General features: G+C 44.6%; 1 protein-coding gene across 2 annotated transcripts in view; it reads left to right on the top strand.

The window, feature by feature from the left end:
* The window catches only part of PTPN11 (protein tyrosine phosphatase non-receptor type 11), a 77103-nt gene that overhangs the window by 38386 nt on the left and 20606 nt on the right, over positions 1 to 18111 (top strand). For both annotated transcript variants that reach the window (XM_032876239.1, XM_032876240.1), the window contains exons 7-9: positions 13986 to 14082; positions 16832 to 16911; positions 17044 to 17202. In XM_032876239.1, coding sequence (XP_032732130.1) covers positions 13986 to 14082; positions 16832 to 16911; positions 17044 to 17202 — 336 coding nt within the window. The remainder of the gene's footprint in view (positions 1 to 13985; positions 14083 to 16831; positions 16912 to 17043; positions 17203 to 18111) is intronic.

Raw genomic sequence — 18111 nt, 5'->3', positions numbered from 1 at the left:
TGGAGAGAAGAGCATAATCCTAAAAATGTGTCTGTCACTGAGCATTAACAATAGTTGATATATGGCCAGTCTTTTAAAATTTTATTTATATATGTATTTATTTATTTAAAATATTTTATTTATTTGTTAGAGAGAGCACAAGCAGGGCGAGCTCCAGGCGGAGGGAGAAACAGGCTTCTCACTGAGCAAGGAGCCCAGTGCAGGAATACATCCCAGGACCCTGGGATCATGACCTGAAGCCAAAGGCAGATGCTTAACTGACTGAGCCACCAGGTGGCCAGTCTTTAATTACTCCCCACTGATTCCCTGAGCCTTGGCTTATCTTTTTTTTTTTTTTTTAAGATTTTATATATTCATTTTTAGAGAGAGAGAGCGCAAGCAAGAGCGGGGGGAGGGGCAAAGAGAGAGGGAGCGAGAGAATCTCAAGCAGATTGCTCACTGAGCATGGAACCCTACACGGGGCCTGATCCCACAACCTTGAGATCATGACCTGAGCCAAAACGAGGAGTTGGATGTTCAGCTGACTGAGCCACCCAGGTGCCCCAGCCTTGGCTAATTTATTTATTTTTTAAAAATATTTTATTTATTTATTTGATACAGAGGCACAGTGAGAGAGGGAACAGAAGCAGGCGGGGTGGGAGAGGGAGAAGCTGGCTTCCCACTGAGCAGGGAGCCCGATATGGGGCTCGATCCCAGGACCCTGGGATCATGACCTAAGCCGAAGGCAAAGACTTAACAACTGAGCCACCCAGGTGCTCCATCCTTGGCTTATCTTGACGCCAGTTCCATGTGTTTTTTCATCTATAACTATTTCATTTCAAAAGATTTTAACCAGAATATCATTCTCACACCTAAAACTATTAACGATAATTCCTTAACATTAATGGATGTCATTCACTGTTCGCATTTTCCTGATTGCCATCTGTGCACGTGCGGACATACACACAATTTGTGTGGATCAAGAACTGCTTTTTCCTGTTTGATTAAGAAAAAGTTTTGAGGTGCAGCTGGGTGGCTCAGATGGTTAGGCGTCTGCATTTGGCTCAGGTCATGATCTCTAGGTCCTGGAATCGAGCCCCATGTCAGGCTCCCATCCCAGTGGGGAGTCTGCTTCTCCCTTTCCCTCTGCCTCTCCCCCTGCTTGTGTGCTCTCTCTTCCTCTAATGAATAAATAAAATCTTAAAATAATTTTTGTGAATGTAATATATAAAATAGATTTGTATAAAGAACCCTCTTGCATCATTATCAGCTTTGCCAAATAATATTATTTTATTAATAAATCTGTGTTTATGGAATTCTTAAAAATAATCAAAATACTGTTATACATCTAGAAAAAGTAAAAGCTCATCAAATACCAGTATATCATGCTAGTTGTTTTATAATTAAAAAAAATTTATTTGTTGGATTATGAGTCAGATAAGCTTCACACATCTCTCTCTCTTTTTAAAAAAAATAAAAAAAAAAGATTTTATTTGTTTATTTGACAGACAGAAATCACAAGTAGGCAGAGAGGCAGGCAGAGAGAGAGAAGGGGAAGTAAGCTCCCTGTCAAGCAGAGAGCCCAATGTGTGGATCAGGTCCTGATCTAAAGGCAGAGCTTTAACCCCCTGAGCCACCCAGGCACCCCTAAAAAAATTTTTTTTAAGATTTTATTTATTTATTTGACACACACAGAGAGATTACAAGTAGGCAGAGAGGTAAGCGGAGAGAGAGAGGGAAGCAGGCTCCCTGCCGGGCAGAGAGCCCAATGTGGGACTCGATCCCAGGACCCTGAGATCATGACCTGAGCCAAAGGCAGAGGCTTAACCCTCTGAGCCACCCAGGCGCCCCTCACACATCTTTCTCTTTTGAAAGTCTTCTGTTTCTTATATTTTGGCTCCCTTCCATCCTTTCTTCCCCCTCCCTTCCTTCTTCTCCTTCTCTCTCGTCTTTGTGTGCTCAGGCTGCTACAGGCGGGGTAGTTTATGAACAGTAACGTATTTCTCATGGTCCTGGAGGTCTGAGGTCAGGGTGCCAGCATGGTCAGGTGAGGGCCCTCTTCTGGGTTGCAGACTTCTTGTATGCTCACATGGCAGAAAGGATGAGGGAGCTCTGTGGGGTCTGTTTCTCCCTCTCTTTATATATAGAAAGAGTGCATGCACGCATGTGAGCAGGGAAGGGGGGCAGAGGGAAAGTAGCAGAGGGGGAGAAGAGAGAGAATCCTGAACTTAATCCTATGACCCTGAGATCATGACCTGAGCCAAAATCAAGAGTCGGATGCTCAACTGACGGAGCCATCCAGGCAACCTTGGGGGGTCTCTTTTATAAGGATACCCCACCTCTTAATATCGTCACCTTTGGGGGCTAGAATTTCATTCAACATGAATTCTGGGGGAACACAAACATTCAGACCATAGCACCCTCTTTATTGTTGTTGTTAGAGAAAGCAGGTTTGTTGTCCTGGAAGTTCTTTATGGTCTGGATTTTGCCAAGTTGTGATTACTAAAAATGGTTTAATATTTTTTTCCATTAAAGAGCAACAAACCCAACACGTCTTGGGGTAGATCCTTCAGAGATGGATAGTCTCATTCCTAGGCTTTAAACTCGCTGGTAATAGTCCTCTCTGTGTGGTTGTAAACTAATGGGCTATATAATTAGGTTATGGGTTTCATTTTAGGTTTGGGTCTTAGAAATTTTATTCGTAAGTATATGAAATGTTGCCTTTGATCCTAAAGTCAAACCTAAAAAGTGTATTCAGAGAAGTCTACCTGATTCCCCTGTCCTTTTCTCCCTTTATAGCCATTTTTTTCAAAAAGTTGTAGTGTATCATTACATTTTAAAATACAAGCAAATATGTATATATTTCCATATCCCCACTCTTTCACAGATAAACAGTAGCGTAACTTGACACGTTTTTTCCCAGCCTTGCTGTTTTCACCTTCCTGGAGATCATCCACAGTATTATCTGGAGACAGTCTTCATTCAATTTTACTGCATAGGACTCCATATGTGGACGTACCATCGTTCTTTCTGCCTATTGATGGGCATTTGGATAATTTCCGTGTATCACAGAGAAAACACAAGGAGTGGTCTTGTGCCTGCATCTTTTCCTATTTTTGCTGACTGTTGTTAATAGTAACATTTTTAAATGTTTCACTTTAAAAAACACAATGGTTGTTACTCATCATTAATTTTTATTATGTTATCCTACATAATTTTGGTTAGCATATTTAAAGTCTGAAAAATATCATTTTAATTAAAATTAAAAGATATCAAACCTTCTTGGTAAAGATAAGAAATAGCAAGCTACAATATGATCTAGATCCATGTTCATCTTACACATTTTTTTAAAATGGTAGCCGAGACGATCATTTGTATACACCACTTTTCCTTTACAGTGACTATGAACTTTAAAAAAAATGACAGCAGTGAGGTGGGTGTCTCATGTAGTGGTGGGTTTTTGAACACTAAGTTCACTTGGGCAGTGCTTAGGGAAACAAAGTCAAATCGTCCCAGAGAGCTTGTGGCGGTAGGGGTGTTTTCATGATCTTGTTGGTCGGGTCAAGATGTGAACTCAGAACAACTCCTAGCCTGACTTTTCTGGCCTTAGAAAAAGAACGATTCTACATGCTAACCTGATGATTTCACGCTGTGACATTTCAAATTCACGTCTTCTTTTATACATCATTAACGGCAAAGGGGAGATTGAGTTGGCTTTTGGGAGAAATGGAAAAAACAAGATCATGTCTGTTCTCTGTAGAGGTCAGTCTGCTGTGCTAAGTTGTTATTCACTGTATCAGAATTACTAATTAACTCTGATAACCAAAGCTAGATCTTTCTAGATCTCTTAGGTACCTCCTGCTCAAATCTAGTTAATTAAAAAAAAATGCCCTTTGAGGTTGTGGCCAGGAGAATATGGCTAAGAACAGAACCAAATCATTATAGAAAAAATTAGATGTGTGGAACTGGAGACACACCATAAATCCTTTGAAACTGAAGTTTGATCCCGACAGCAAGGCAGGAAGACATTATTGTTTTGGCGATCGTTCTTTAGTTGTTTCCTGGGAGGTGATAAATTTGGGATCAGTTCTTTCTTAACCATGTGTTCTGATGGTCTTTAAAAGTGAACCAGAGCTCTAAATTGCAGTGCCTTTCCTAACTTAACTCTGACAGCTGTGTTTTGTTTGTCTCTATGCCCGACTCTTTGTTATCCGTAAAACTCTGTGTGTCCTTTCAGGTATGTTACCCCAGAAGACACTTACAAATTACTTCCACGTTGGACGCATCTTAAATAGAGTCTCTTGTGAAGCGCTTTGAGTCTTTTTTCTTTTGCTTCTAAGATAAATTCAGGTTGTTGATCTTCTAGGGTATGTTGTAGGATGAAGACGTTGTGACCCCAAGTCTGATTTTTTCCTAGAGACTGCCCATTTTTGGTCTGTGTAAACATCTTGTGTCTCTGGTATATCTCTGCTTTTAAATGGGAAGAAGCGGATAATAGTTCTATATTTGTTTGTAATGAAGTAAAGTTCTGCTGAAATGAGATACTTATTACATAAATGAAAAGGCAGGTTATGATCTTAGAATTCTGTGCCTGCGACGTGCCTTGTCTGAAACCTGAACTCAGCCCTTGTGTGTCTTGGTGACGTGCATACTGCGTGGCTGTATTTAGAGGGTCTTTGCACTCTCTTCCAAGTATTGTAATACTTATAGTGTAAGGCCATTGGCTTTTACTTGAAGAAAGACAGAAAGTCTGTGCAGGGTTCTAAGCATAGGAGGGATGTGATCATGCTGGCTACCACATGGGACACCCTGTGTAAGGGGCAGACAGAAGCAGGGAGACCAGCAAAAGGGCAAATCACAGTAATCCAAGCAGGGAAATGGCAGTGGTTTGATTCAGGGTAGCAGCAGCAGAGGTGGCTGGGTTCTCGAGACGTTTTGAAGGTGGAGTCGATGGATTATGTGGTACAACAGAGTTGGGGCAAGGATTTGATCAAAGTTTTTGACTTGAGCCATTGGTAGGATGGAGTCACAATTTATTGAGATGGGAAGACTGGGAGAATGGGTTTGGGGGCAGGTGGTCAACTTTCATCTTGGACTTGTTAAAGTTTGAACTACCTGTTAGACATCTGATGGGAGTATGATTGTTCCTGTGGTGTTATGGGTGGGCTTGTACTAGAATGTTCCTTTCTCACTTCACCTTACTACCACTCCTCAGTTCCCAGCCTCAGGGTCATTTTTTCAGGAAAACCTTCCTGGATCCCTCTCCGCACGCCTGGATCGGTTCTTATTACACTTGCACCTAGTAGCAGCCCTTTCCTTGATAATCCTTGCTGTCCTTGGACTTCACGGGCACTCTCTGTAGCTGTTGTTTTCATGCTTATCTCTTGTACCGTGAATTCACAGAAGCAGATGACGTTACTAGGTCTGTTGGAATAACAAGAGGTTTTGCTGAAATGAAACCCTAAAGGTGAACAGAAAAAGACAGAGAGTTAATCCTGCTATTTAAGGTCTCCTGTGTGCATATTATCCTAAGGAAAGAACCCAAAGCAGCCCATGGGCCATACAAGGACAGGTAGTCCTGTCTTATTTCCTGCAGCCCCAGGAGAGACTACAGGAGAGTCTGGTGTGTGGTAGACGCAAAGGATGTGTTTGTATTGAGTGTTGAATAGAAGTTGTTTTCAGAGGGGAGAGAGAGAGAGAGAGATTGGTATTGGATTCAGACTGTATATTCAACAGGGAACAGCTTTCTGAGGCTTAAAAAGTATGAGGGAATGTTCCAGGCTTTGCTTTGAGATGTGCCTCCTTACTCCCATGCAGTTTTCATGGGGAGGCCCTGCTTGAGGATTATGAATGCACATTTTAGTCTTCGAGATTACACACTTACATCTACACACTTGCCCAAGAAGATTTGATTCAGGGTGGCAGGAATGAATTTCAGAAAAATTTTAGCTTTGAACCTCCTGTTTTGGACTTATAAAAACAGAAAAACCAAACCCACAACACACACCCATACAAACACCACACAACATCATATCAACTGGGGTTATTTTTTTCCCAGCGCCGTAAAGCTCGTTTTCTTTAGTAATTTGCTTTTTGTTTTTAAAGCCCATCCTCCTCCTGTTACGCAAGCCTCTCTCTGTCATGGTCTGAAGCTGTTTTCAGTTTGTGGGCATTGCAGTCATTTCCCTGACAGCTACACAGATGTCCTGGATCCTGCCAGCAGCTCTGCCAACCGACGTGTCTCCAGGAGGAGCTAATGCCTGTCTTCAAACCCACAGTCCGGTTTGATTTCCTTAAAGTGATTACATCCTGCTCAGGGGAGCTATAAATTCTACTTGGAGACGCTTTGGTTTTATGGAAACAAGACTTTAACTGCACCCCAACGCTGTGTCTAGAATCATAATTCTGGCTGGCAATCTCTAGCAGAAATCTTCCTTCCCCTTGGTGGCCGAGCCCCACTGCCCCTGAACAATAGCCCCCTGCCAGGGCTCCAGCCTTGTGCTGAAGAAGGTGCCGGGATGGTAGGCCGGAGCCGGAACTAGGATTGTCCACGTCGGCCTGCGCTCCCAGTTGCTTAATAGGAGACCCGCTGCCTTCCTGTGGGCAGAGTACTGCTGCGGTTCGAGGCTTTATTCTGCAAGCTAAACGCTCCGTTCTGGAGAAATTCTTTTGTTTCCTGGTGCCTCTCTCTGTTCTGTTCTTTGCCCCTCCGGTGTCAGGTTTTGCTCTTTGGAGTTGGGTCATTTTGCTGGAGCTGCTTGACATCTTCCCAGAGCATCTTCCCCCATGCTTTCGGGGGCTTCCCCATCTCTGCCTCACGTTTCCCTTTTGCCCTTAAACGACCTTGCTTCTTTCCACTGCTGCCATCGTCCTCTGTGTTCTGCATCGAGGGGCCCAGTGCTGCGGCTTCCATTTCTTCTGAACTCCTGCCCGTCTCACCTTGGGATGTGACTTCTTCCAACGTACTGAGCAAACACTGGCGGCAGACACCAGGGGCTTTCTTACTGTGTCATAAATAGTCTTCGCTTTAGCCTCTCTTTCCCGGTGCTGTTTTGGAGACCACTGTCCAGCTCCACATTCCCACGGTTTGCTTTTCTTGGTTTCTGTGACATGTGGCAGCATGCGCCTGGTTTCTGCCTCCTTCCCCTCCTTGTGCCTCTTGCTGTTCCCTGCTTGTTCTCCTGACCGGCTAACTCTGCTGGTTCTCGAAGACATGGTCTGGGCCCTCCGTTCATCTTTTTTTTTTTAAGATTTTATTTATTTGACAGACAGAGATCACAAGTAGGCAGAGAGGCAGGCAGAGAGAGAGGAGGAAGCAGACTCCCTGCCGAGCAGAGAGCCTGACGCAGGGCTCGATCCCAAGATCCTGGGATCATGAACTGAGCCGAAGACAGAGGCTTTAACCCACTGAGCCACCCAGGTGCCCCTGGGCCCTCTGTTCATCTTGCTTGAAATTCACTCTCCGCTAGGGAGCACATGCATTCTCAACCTATGCTGGTTACCTCGAAGTTTATCGTGCTTCTGAGCTCTGGTTTTGCCTCTTAAATTATGCCTTCTACATTTCTTGGCTGTCCTGTGTCTTCAAATTTGAGCATTCAAAATAGGAGTCAAGTAGTCCCCCTACAAACCGAATAACCCCCTTTATTTCACTGTCTCTGGTGCTCAAGCTATTTACCCTTTGGCTCCGTGGGCCGGAAGGAAGAGCCTCTCATCGTTCCTCTTTGTCCCCTTCTCCCATACCTTGCCACTCACCAAGTGCTGTTGAATCTTCTTTCCTAACGTCTCTCTGCTCTTAGAGGATGGAAGGAAACTGGCATTTATTGTCTACTTGGTGCTGCGTATTGGGCTAGGGTGCATGACCTCATTGCATCTGTGGGCATGCTGAGGGAGCAAGGTGCCTGCTCTGGGCTGCTCAGGGAGGCTGTGGCAGAGGGGTCTCGCTGACACCGGGGGTGCAGGCTCTCATCACCCCGGAAGACACAAGCTGTTCTTTCCCCCCTGTCTGATATTCATTCACCTTTCATGTGAATCTGCATTCAGCCTTTCTCCTGTCCCTCTTTGCTCAGAAACCATTAGCGGGTCCCCATTTCCTACCCGAGACATAACTTTTGCATTTTGATGAAGAAACTAAAGCCCAAACAAAGTGAGAAACTTGTCCCCATGGGACACATGGTTGATGGTGCACTTCCAGTAGACTTGACTCCAAGTCCATGCTTCTTTTCAGTCAGCTGTTGAAGAGTCTTCTGCCTCATTGTCAAGTTTTTCTGACTCTCTGCATCTAACCCCATTTGCCACCACTTTCTAACACACAGCTTCTAGACTCATCTGCCGTTCTCCTTCACCCTTTTTTTTTTTTTTTTAAGATTTTATTTATTTGACAGACGGAGATCACAAGTAGGCAGAGAAGCAGGCAGAGGGAGAGGAGGAAGCAGGCTCCCTGCTGAGCACAGAGCCCGATGTGGGGCTCGATCCCAGGATGCTGGGATCATGACCTGAGCCAAAGGCAGAGGCTTTAACCCACTGAGCCACCCAGGCGCCCCTCCTTCACCCTTTAGTAGCTCTGGCCTCTTGGCGACGTTTGCTTGCCCTCTCTAACTTGCTGGGATGTCTTCCTTTCTTCCTTGGACCAGTCTCAATACTTCATCTCCTTCAGGCCTCAGCTCTTTCCAGAAACCTGCTTCACTTAGTTTTCATGGATCTCATTTGCTAAATTCCACACCACATAATTAATTCCACACTTAATTATGGATTTGCCTTGACTGTTTGGTGCAGTTTCGTGTGTCAGAACCTGTTCTTCTATAGGGACCGTGCCTTTTAATTCATTTTTCTTCTGATTCTCCACCTTCTTGGGGGAAAGGGGACGGGGCTTACGATAGGCAGCTGGATGGGGTCCAGATCTTGGGTTAGTTCTGTCTGTCATCTTCGTAAGTGCTTGTCCATCATATGGGGCCTTCTCTGGTGACGGAGTCTATAGCTGCCCCTTCAGTCCCAGCTGGTGCTGTGGACGCGTTGAGGACAAGCTGCCCCAAGTCCACTGCACAGAAGTGGTGACAGGCCGTGCAGCGTGGTGTCAGGAAGTGGGGGCTTTCACCCGCCCGTGGTGCCTGGTGACACTGCAGAGTTTGCAGTAGAGAGGACGGGATGAGAAATTGCAGCGTTCCTCTGCATAGGGGACAGATGCCAAAGGAAAACAGAAGTTCATTCAGACCGGGTAGAAGGCCTGGTTTTGGATCCTGCCCAGGTGGTTACCGCTGTCTTAATAATTATTCACGGCGTCAGAGCCAGGGAGACCATCTGCCCGACAGCCTTTCTCAGCTCCCTCTCTGTCCTTCAGGAGGCCATGGCCAAGAGTGGGCTGTATGTGGGGGGAGAGCTCGTAGGAGCTTTTACGTTTTTATTTATTATTACTTTGTTTATAAAAACCCTTCCTGTATTATCAAAGTTTTCAAACACCCAAAAGTAGAGAAAATAGTGTGATGGACCTTCTTTTTCCCAACACCCAGCTTTGACACTTAGCAACATTTTATTAATCTTCTTTCCTCCATCTCCACCCCTCCCCCACCTCATCCATCATATATACACCCTTGTAGTTTTGTTTTCTTAATTTTTAAATTTTTATTTATTTATTTTTAAAGATTTTATTTTATTTATTTGACAGACAGAGATCACAAGTAGGCAGAGAGGCAGGCAGAGAGAGGGGGGGGAAGCAGGCTCCCCGCTGAGCAGAGAGCCCGATGCGGGGCTTGATCTGACCTGAGCAGAAGGCAGAGGCTTTAACCCACTGAACCACCCAGGCGCCCCTGTAGTTTTGTTTTTAAAAGAAAACTAAATTGGGGTGGCTGGGTGGCTCAGTGGGTTAAGCCTCTGCCTTCGGCTCAGGTCATGATCTTGGCGTCCTGGGATCAAGTCCTGCATTGGGCTCCCTGCTCTGTGGGGAGCTTGCTTCTCCTTCTCCTTTTCTGGGCAACCCCCCCCCACCCCCCGCCAGCACTCTTGTCACGCTCGTTCTCTTTCTCTCAAAATAAATAAATAAAATCTTTAAAAAAAAAATAGAAGCAGAGTAATTGTACAGTTTGGTGTGGCCTTAATGGTTAGTGGCGTTATTTTTTTGATTTGTCCCCGCTACTCAGAGCAGTGCAGGCAGAATGATCATTGGGCTGTTGTCATGGTGCTTGGCGATGCGAGGCTCTGCCATTTTGTTTGCTGTGTGTCTGTCTGTCTCTCCTTGATCCTGCTGCATTTGGATTCATGGCATTCTGGTCAAGAGTCAGGTCCAGTGGTTTCAGTCAGGGCTCTGGAAGTCATGTGGGGGTCTCCTTTGGTCATTACAGTAAGTGGGGAATGCTGCTACTGGCATTTAGGCCGGCAGGGGCTCCAGGGAGTGGGACTCAGGGGTGTTCATTCGTCATAAATGTCAGGGGGTTGTTTTTGCACTGTGAGCACTTGTCCCATCCACCGTTGGTCATGTTCCTGGGCACTTCTTCTTCTTCTTTTTAAAAAATATTCTATTTTTTAAGTAATCTCTGCATCCAAGGTGGGACTGGAACTCACGACCCCAAGATCAAGAGTCACATGTTCCACCAACTGAGCCAACCAGGCGCCCCAGCTCCTGGGCGCTTCAGAATGTACAATGTGGAGCAGGGAATCGGCTTTCTCTTGGTGCCTTTTTAAGGCTTAAAAAAATCTGTTTTGGCTCGTGCAATCAGGAGACTGTAACTAGCCTCTAGCATGTTTTTAAGGGTTCATCGTTTGATCCAAATTCTTTGTTTGTAATACTTGGGCAAATGGGGTATCTTGCAGCCTCTGTCCCAGCTGTACATTGTCCCTTTTTCTGCCTGTCATTACCATTAGCATCCCTGCCACTGCCCAGTGGAGAATGCGGATGGAGACACAGTGACATTTAGCTTGACAGGTCGTTTGCAGCTTTCTTGTGCCCCAGGGACTGCTGGTGAGAGAGAGGTTGTGGAAGATAAACCACGGAAGGGTTGTAGCCTGCAGGGGCCGGCGTATAGGATATTCTTCTGCTGCTTCCAGCCATCAGCCTGGTGCACCCCATAGCAGGTGGTAGCTGATTATCTCGGGGGCAGTTAGGGAGCCTCGGTGGGCAGAGCATGGCCAGTCATCCTTCTGAGTTCTTTTTGTTTTCAGCCGCACTCTAGATGGATGGCAGCCTTCCTCTGCGGGAAATGAAATGTGTTCAGACAACTTGGGCACCAGGCACAGATGGGAATGGACTAATGGGCACCGAGGATAGAGCTGGGGGGAGACACACAGTTAGTCATTATTAATCTGTGACAGCTGCCGGCCGCTGCTGGTTAGCACGGACGGTGCCCGGGGTGCAGGTGCTCTGGGCTTGTCCTTTCTGGAAGACTCTGGGGCCGATAGGCCTGTCTCAGCCTGTGTGCTGTACAGACCCCAAATCTGCATGATAGAGGCGATTGGTAACTTGATGCAGGATGAGGGGAGCCCCAGGTCGACCTGGGGAGAGGGTCCAGCCAACATGCGTGTTTCTGCACTTTTCCACGGTAATCTCACTTAACTCTTACGCCATCCCTGCGGGGTAGGTAATTAGGACTGTTCCCACGTGACACTCGAGGAAGCTGAGGCACAGACAGCGAAGCAGAAGCTGAGGTTAGAGGCAGGCCTCCGTGAGCTCAGAGAAGAGTGTGCCTTGTTCTGAGAAGCCGAGACTTGGGCTAAGTGCTCGCTTGAGCGCCTCACTGTCAGGCTGGTTTTGAATCAAGCAGCTAGTTATTTCCTAGCTCCCCCCTTCCCCCCACCGCCCCGCCGCTCTTTATAGCTTTTGTGGATGTTGTTTCTCTTCACTTGTTTGACTTTTAAGTGGCTGAGTCAGTTTGCAGTGTTTGAGCTGCTTTTTGAGCCTCACCTGCCTATCTGAAAATCACAACTGAACCTTTTTTCCTAACGTGGCGACATCACTCGGGAAGACTGGCTCACAGTTCAGAGGAAATGCCAGCCCGCAGAAGGCAAATGGCTTTAATTACTTAATCTGGGCTCATTTTAAAAATTGGAATGACTGTCTCGTCATCGGAGTTCTGTGTCCATTGTATTTTATTCCTGCCCAGGCTCCGGCTAGCTAACCGCCTGTGCTACAAGCCGTGTGTCAAGGCCAAATGCTGCATTTTCAATCTGAGAGTCAAATAGCAATTTAAAATCCTGATTTTCATACCTGTCTGTGAAATTCACTTAAATGGAATGGAAATACAGTGGGCTGCTTGTTATGAAACGTTGACTCTCACTCCTGGTAGAAACCTTTACGAGCTGGGATTTATATATACGTATACAGCACACATATATTTTCTTCTTTTTAGTTTGCCTTCCACTTTCTTGATTTGCCTACTTGTCATTTCTGCTTACAAATTAGACTTTTTGGAAACTAATGGTCCCTTAAAGAGGTACATTTGGGGCGCCTGGGTGGCTCACTTGGTTAAGCATCTGCCTTTGGCTCAGGCCATGATCTCAGGGTCGTGGGATTGAGTCCCGCGTCGGGCTCCCTGCCAGTCGGGGAGTCTGCTTCTCCATCTCCTTTTGTCTCTCTCCTCGCTCCTGTGCGCTCTCTCTCTTTCTCTCTCTCAAATAAATCCAAGTCTTAAAAAAAAAAAAAGAGGTACTTTTTGTAATTTTGAAAATAAAACCTACCCCTTCAACATGCTGCTGCCTGGCTTGTCCACCTTGCTGTCTTTGTCTCCAGAGGATCCTTTTTGCTTCCCCATGTCTCCTCTTCCGCTGGGGCTAGTCCCACTGTGGCTGCCTTGTTTAGTCTCTCCCTGATCATGTTCCCCACCTCCTTCCCCTACAGAAGTGTCCCTCTTGACCCCTTCCAGGAATCTAACATTCTCTTCCTCATTCTCTGGCTGGGAGAAACCTGGGGAGTGGGTGTTTGTGTAGATGCAGGCTAGCTGCCTCGCACGCTAACGTGGGTTTCTGGCATAGGAGGAACAAAGCTTGCATGCCCCCGATCCAGCCGTACCCAATACCTCTTCTGTTGGAGTTTGCTCTGAATTAAACAATGGTAAAAGTAGGCAGCAGATCATAAAGTCAAGAGCCTGATCCCAACTGTTATTTATATGCTCTACACTGATGCTCATTGGCTTTCATTCTTTTTTTGAGTTTTTTTTTTTTTTTTTTTTTAAGTAATCTCTACACCCAGTGTGGAGCTTGAACCCACAACTCTGAGATCAAGAGTCACATGATCTTCTGACTGAACCAGCCAGGCACCCTGACTTTCATGCCTTTTTTTGTTTTTTTTTCAAAGACTTTATTTATTTACTTGAGAGAGAGACATAGTAAGAGAGAACATGAGTGGGGCATGGGGAGAGGGAGATGTAGGCTCCTCACCGAACAGGGAGCTGACCCTGGACCTGATCCGAGGACCCCGGGACCATGACCTAAGTCAAAGGCAGATGCTTAACCGACCGAGCCACCCAGGCACCACTCCCCCCGCCGACTTTCATTCTTAGTAATTGTTACTTTAAAAGGTTTCTCTACTAATAAATATTAACTCATTGTAAAAAATTTAGGCCAAAAAAGTGAAGAAAAGGCCTTCATAATCCCACTACCCTGAGAAAACAATCCTCATTACCTTTTTGATGTATAGTCTTCTGCCATTTCTTAGTTACATAGGCGAATGCAAACATATGGCTTATGTAATAATACTGTTTTGGAAGTCTGACCTTCTTTTCACTTAACACTTACCTTGATCATTTTTCTCAAGGCATTAAAAATTTTCCTAGAATGTCTTTTTAAATGGCCGTAGAACATTTGTTTGTATGAATTAATGGCAGTGTTATACAGGCAGCCCTTTCTGACCGGAAATTGTTTTTGGCACTGTTGATGCAGTTTTAAGATGAGCATTCCTGTAGCTGTCGCAACCCTGAACCTTTCCTAGGATAAAATTCTTACAGCAGAACTGCTGAGCCATGCTTTATTTTATTTTTTTTTAAAGCTTTCGACATGCAATAATATTTACTTTTTTTCCCCTCCAGACACTACAACAGCAGGAGTGCAAACTTCTCTACAGCCGAAAAGAGGGTCAGAGGCAAGAAAATAAGAACAAAAATAGATATAAAAACATCCTGCCCTGTAAGTATTAATATTCTGTTCAGTAACAGTGACTCTTGGAGTGTTGGCTTCCTCAGTGTCCCTGTAACTTTTCTTGTGCGTCACGTGCCTCCTCAGAAGATCCGAGGCCTTAGCCCCTTTCAGTTCTGAGTGGTTTCCAGAATCGTCAAACATGGTGGGATGGTTGACGTTTACCGCGTTCCTATGCTGCCTGTCCTGGGTCAGACTGCCACCCGGTGATCCTTGAGTGGGTTGTTTCCTTCTGTTAATTAATTTTATCTGCCTAAGAGTGAGAATCTCAAGGCTTGCCATCTCCCAGGGTCAGGCCACACCAAGACCCTTAGGGGGCCCAGGCTTGTGTCCTTGCCCTTCGTTCAGCACTCAGCCTGTGGGGCTTGGGGAAGGCCCACCTCCTCGCTGGGACTCCATTCCCTCTTCTGGGGAATTGGCAGTCTCCCCCCAAGGACTCTTCAACTGCTCTGCTCCCTGACCTCTGGAGCTTGGGTTACAGGAGATACAGGTACATACCTACACTTAGCTTGAAAAGGACCCAGAGGTATCCATAAGGCGTTTAACACCTGAGTGCTGCCCAGTAGAGCCCAAGCCGAGCCACAGAGAACAAGGGGCCTGGAAGGATGGAGGTCTTAGGTGAGGGCCCCAGAGATGGCAAGAAGCAGTTGTCATAGCCCCTCTTTCCTGAGGGCTGACCCTGTGCCAGGCTCTGCATCGGTCTCACTTACTTCTTACTCCAGCATAGAAAGCAGACGTTCTGATTTTCCCAGTTTTATAGACCATTTCAGCAAGGTTGCAAGCAAGGGAGAACGGGCATCAGAGCCCCCAGAGCCACGGTCTTAGCACCATGCTCTTTCTCGGAGGGATCTCCAGAGGGGGCTGTTGCAGGGCAGTCTGCTGGGGGGAAGGGAAGGAACACTGAGAACTTCTTTTGATTTATATCCTTTATCTAAAAAGAGAAAGAAAGAAAAATTTAAATCTGACATAGAGATTGATGGCAGTGCATGCATAATGTATTTACCAACTTAAAAATAGGGCTTGTTTGTATATGTATGTGTATATATTTCGGTGTTCAAAAACTTCACAATTAAAGTTTATTGGAATGCATGAGCAAATTTGGTGAGCATTGCAGTAATGTCTCATCAGATCCAAGCCATTTTGTCAGGTATCATAAACCCATTGTGCTTGCGTGCGTGAGTGTACGTGTGTGTGCCTGTGTGTGTGTGTAGCATGGTCTTTCCGTGTACATAGGTACACGTACATGGTACATATGTATATCGCATCAATATGGTTATTTGAGTTGTGTGTAGGTGAGGATGGGAGAATGTTAATAGTAGTGAGAAGAGGCGGTAGGAATTTGCAGAGAATCAATCTGAGTCACAGCATGGTCCTCATGACCTTGGGGAAGCCTCATCCTGTTTATGTCTAAGTTTTCCTTTCTGCTCAGGAGACCTAATGGAACTCGTTAGTAAGATGCAGGGATGTAGGAAAAGGTGACGGGAACAATCATATGCAATTTGAATAGAGTATCACTGCCTTTTCCTCTCTTAAAAATCCCAGTCAGATGCTTCCTCTTGATTAACGTCTTATTTCTTTAGAGATGGGGAGTCTGAGACATGCAGCTGTATTACTAATTCCCATTGTAAAATAATTTTTTAAGAGAGATAAGGTGGGGAGGGGCACAGGGAGAGGGAGAGAGAGAGAATCTCAAGCAGGCTCCATACCCAGCGTGGAGCCTGACGCGGGGCTCCATCTCACAACCCAAAACGAGTTGGACATTTAACTGAATCTCCCAGGAGTGCCCCACCCCCCATGGTAAAATAAGTTGCTTAGGTAGAGCACTCAGACTCCTGTATCAATCATGTACTTTTGTACAGAATTTAGTCAGTTGATACTATCAAAATCTTACCTTCTAGATACGTATTTCATTCTGCTTCATTAAAAAAAAAACCCACCATTTGTATTATGGAAAGTTTCAAATATATTCATAAGTAGACAGAATAGTATAAAAAACCATACATACCTGCTGCCCTGCTCTCAGTGTTGTCAACTCATACCCAGTCCTGTTTCATTTATACTCTGAGCCACTCTTCCTCTCTCCCCAAATTATGTCGAAGTGAATCTCAGACATTATGTCATTCATCTGTACTTTACTCTTCCTTTTGTTTTTTTAAAAAAAGCCACCTTTTTGTTTTGAAATACTTTTAGACTCGCAAGAAGTTACAAAAATATACAGAAGGTTCCCATGTACTCTTTTTTTAAAAACATTTTAAAAAAGATTTTATTTATTTATTTGACAGAGAGAGATCACAAGTAGGCAGAGAGGCAGGCACAGAGAGAGAGAGAGAGAGAGAGAGAGAGAGGAGGAAGCAGGCTCCCCGCTGAGTAGAGAGCCCGACTCGGGACTCGATCCCAGGACCCTGAGATCATGACCTGAGCCGAAGGCAGAGGCTTAACCCACTGAGCCACCTAGGCACCCGGTTCCCATGTACTCTTTATCCAGCTTCTCCCATTGATAATATCCTATAGATCCATAGTAAATTGTCAAGACCAGGGAGTTCCCGTTGCTACTTTTTTCGTCTTAAAGATAGCATTATGAAGCATCATATGGTGTTCAGATCATTGTTGTGCTCATTTAGGATTTAATCTTTTATGTGGTTTTATCATTAAGTGAACAAAACTTGGACTGGGTGGAAGGGTAACTGATTTGAAGTGACGTGTCCTGAGGAAGTATGACTGTGATCTCTTTTTCTTCCAGTTGATCATACCAGGGTTGTCCTACACGATGGTGATCCCAATGAGCCCGTTTCAGATTACATCAATGCAAATATTATCATGGTAATCTTTGCTTTCCACAGTGTTTTCTGACTGTACATTGCCAGCCATTGTTTGTATTTTATGTTTTATATTGCTTGTGACCCTGAAAGCAACATTCAGGTGTTTGATGGATTTTCTTCCTAAAATTTCTAGCCTGAGTTTGAAACCAAATGCAACAATTCAAAGCCCAAAAAGAGTTACATTGCCACGCAAGGCTGCTTGCAAAACACAGTGAATGACTTTTGGCGGATGGTATTTCAAGAGAACTCCCGAGTGATTGTCATGACAACGAAAGAAGTGGAGAGAGGAAAGGTATACTCAAGTTCTTCTGATACAGTATTTTTAAAGTATTGGCCATGTCAGGTTGAACATGTTAAGAATTGAATAAACAAATTAAGCTGATTCTAACTGACCCTCTGGAGAAAAGAGAGTAGAAGAAATTTGGTTGTGACATGCCTTGGTGTAGTTTTCTTTATGTTCCTTCTGCTTGGGATTCATTGAGCTTCTGGAATCTGTGGCTTTTTGGAAATGTTTTATTATTTCTGCATACACAGGAGAGCAATTACACGTATATTGGGCTGCTCGGCATTGACCTGAGGCCTACTGAGGCTTTGTTCATTTTGTGCGGTTGTCTTTTCTCCCCCTTGTTTCATTTTGGATAGTTTCTTTGGCTGTGTGTCTTTAAGTTAATCTTTTTTCTGCAGTGTGTCACCTGCTGTTATTACTATTAGTGTGTTTTCCATAGCAGACATTGTTTTTTTCATCTCTAGAAGTTTTATTATTGTTGTTATTTCCTTTTAATGTCTTTTGTGTCTCTCTTTTTAACTTATACCTTTTGGACATATGGAGTATATTTGTAATAACCGTTTTAATGTCCTTATTAGTGATTTCACTGGTCATATAAATTATACTTGTGACGTGTGAGCATTTAAACATTAATTTGAATTATTTAAGCAATATAGTCATATACATATCCAAACACATTATGGTTATGGTTAAAATTGCCTTTGTCACTGTACCTTGTCCACCCATTTAAAGTCCCTGTCACCAGTGTGATGTGTATCTCTCCATGCTCTCTTCTTGGCATTTACATACATACATGTGTGAGAGGCATTTACGTGTATGCGTGTGCTTACATATGTATGTGTGCCTGTGGAGGTATATAGCACTGTTTTCTGGAAAAACACTGTATGCAAAAGTGTTTTCATATACTAACTTTGT

Source organism: Lontra canadensis, unplaced genomic scaffold (assembly GCF_010015895.1).
Source record: "Lontra canadensis isolate GAN:19392208 unplaced genomic scaffold, GSC_riverotter_1.0 scaffold58, whole genome shotgun sequence".
NCBI classification, from domain to species: Eukaryota; Metazoa; Chordata; class Mammalia; order Carnivora; family Mustelidae; genus Lontra; species Lontra canadensis.
Note: the sequence above shows the minus strand (reverse complement) of the source record. Positions and strands in the feature narration are given on the sequence as shown.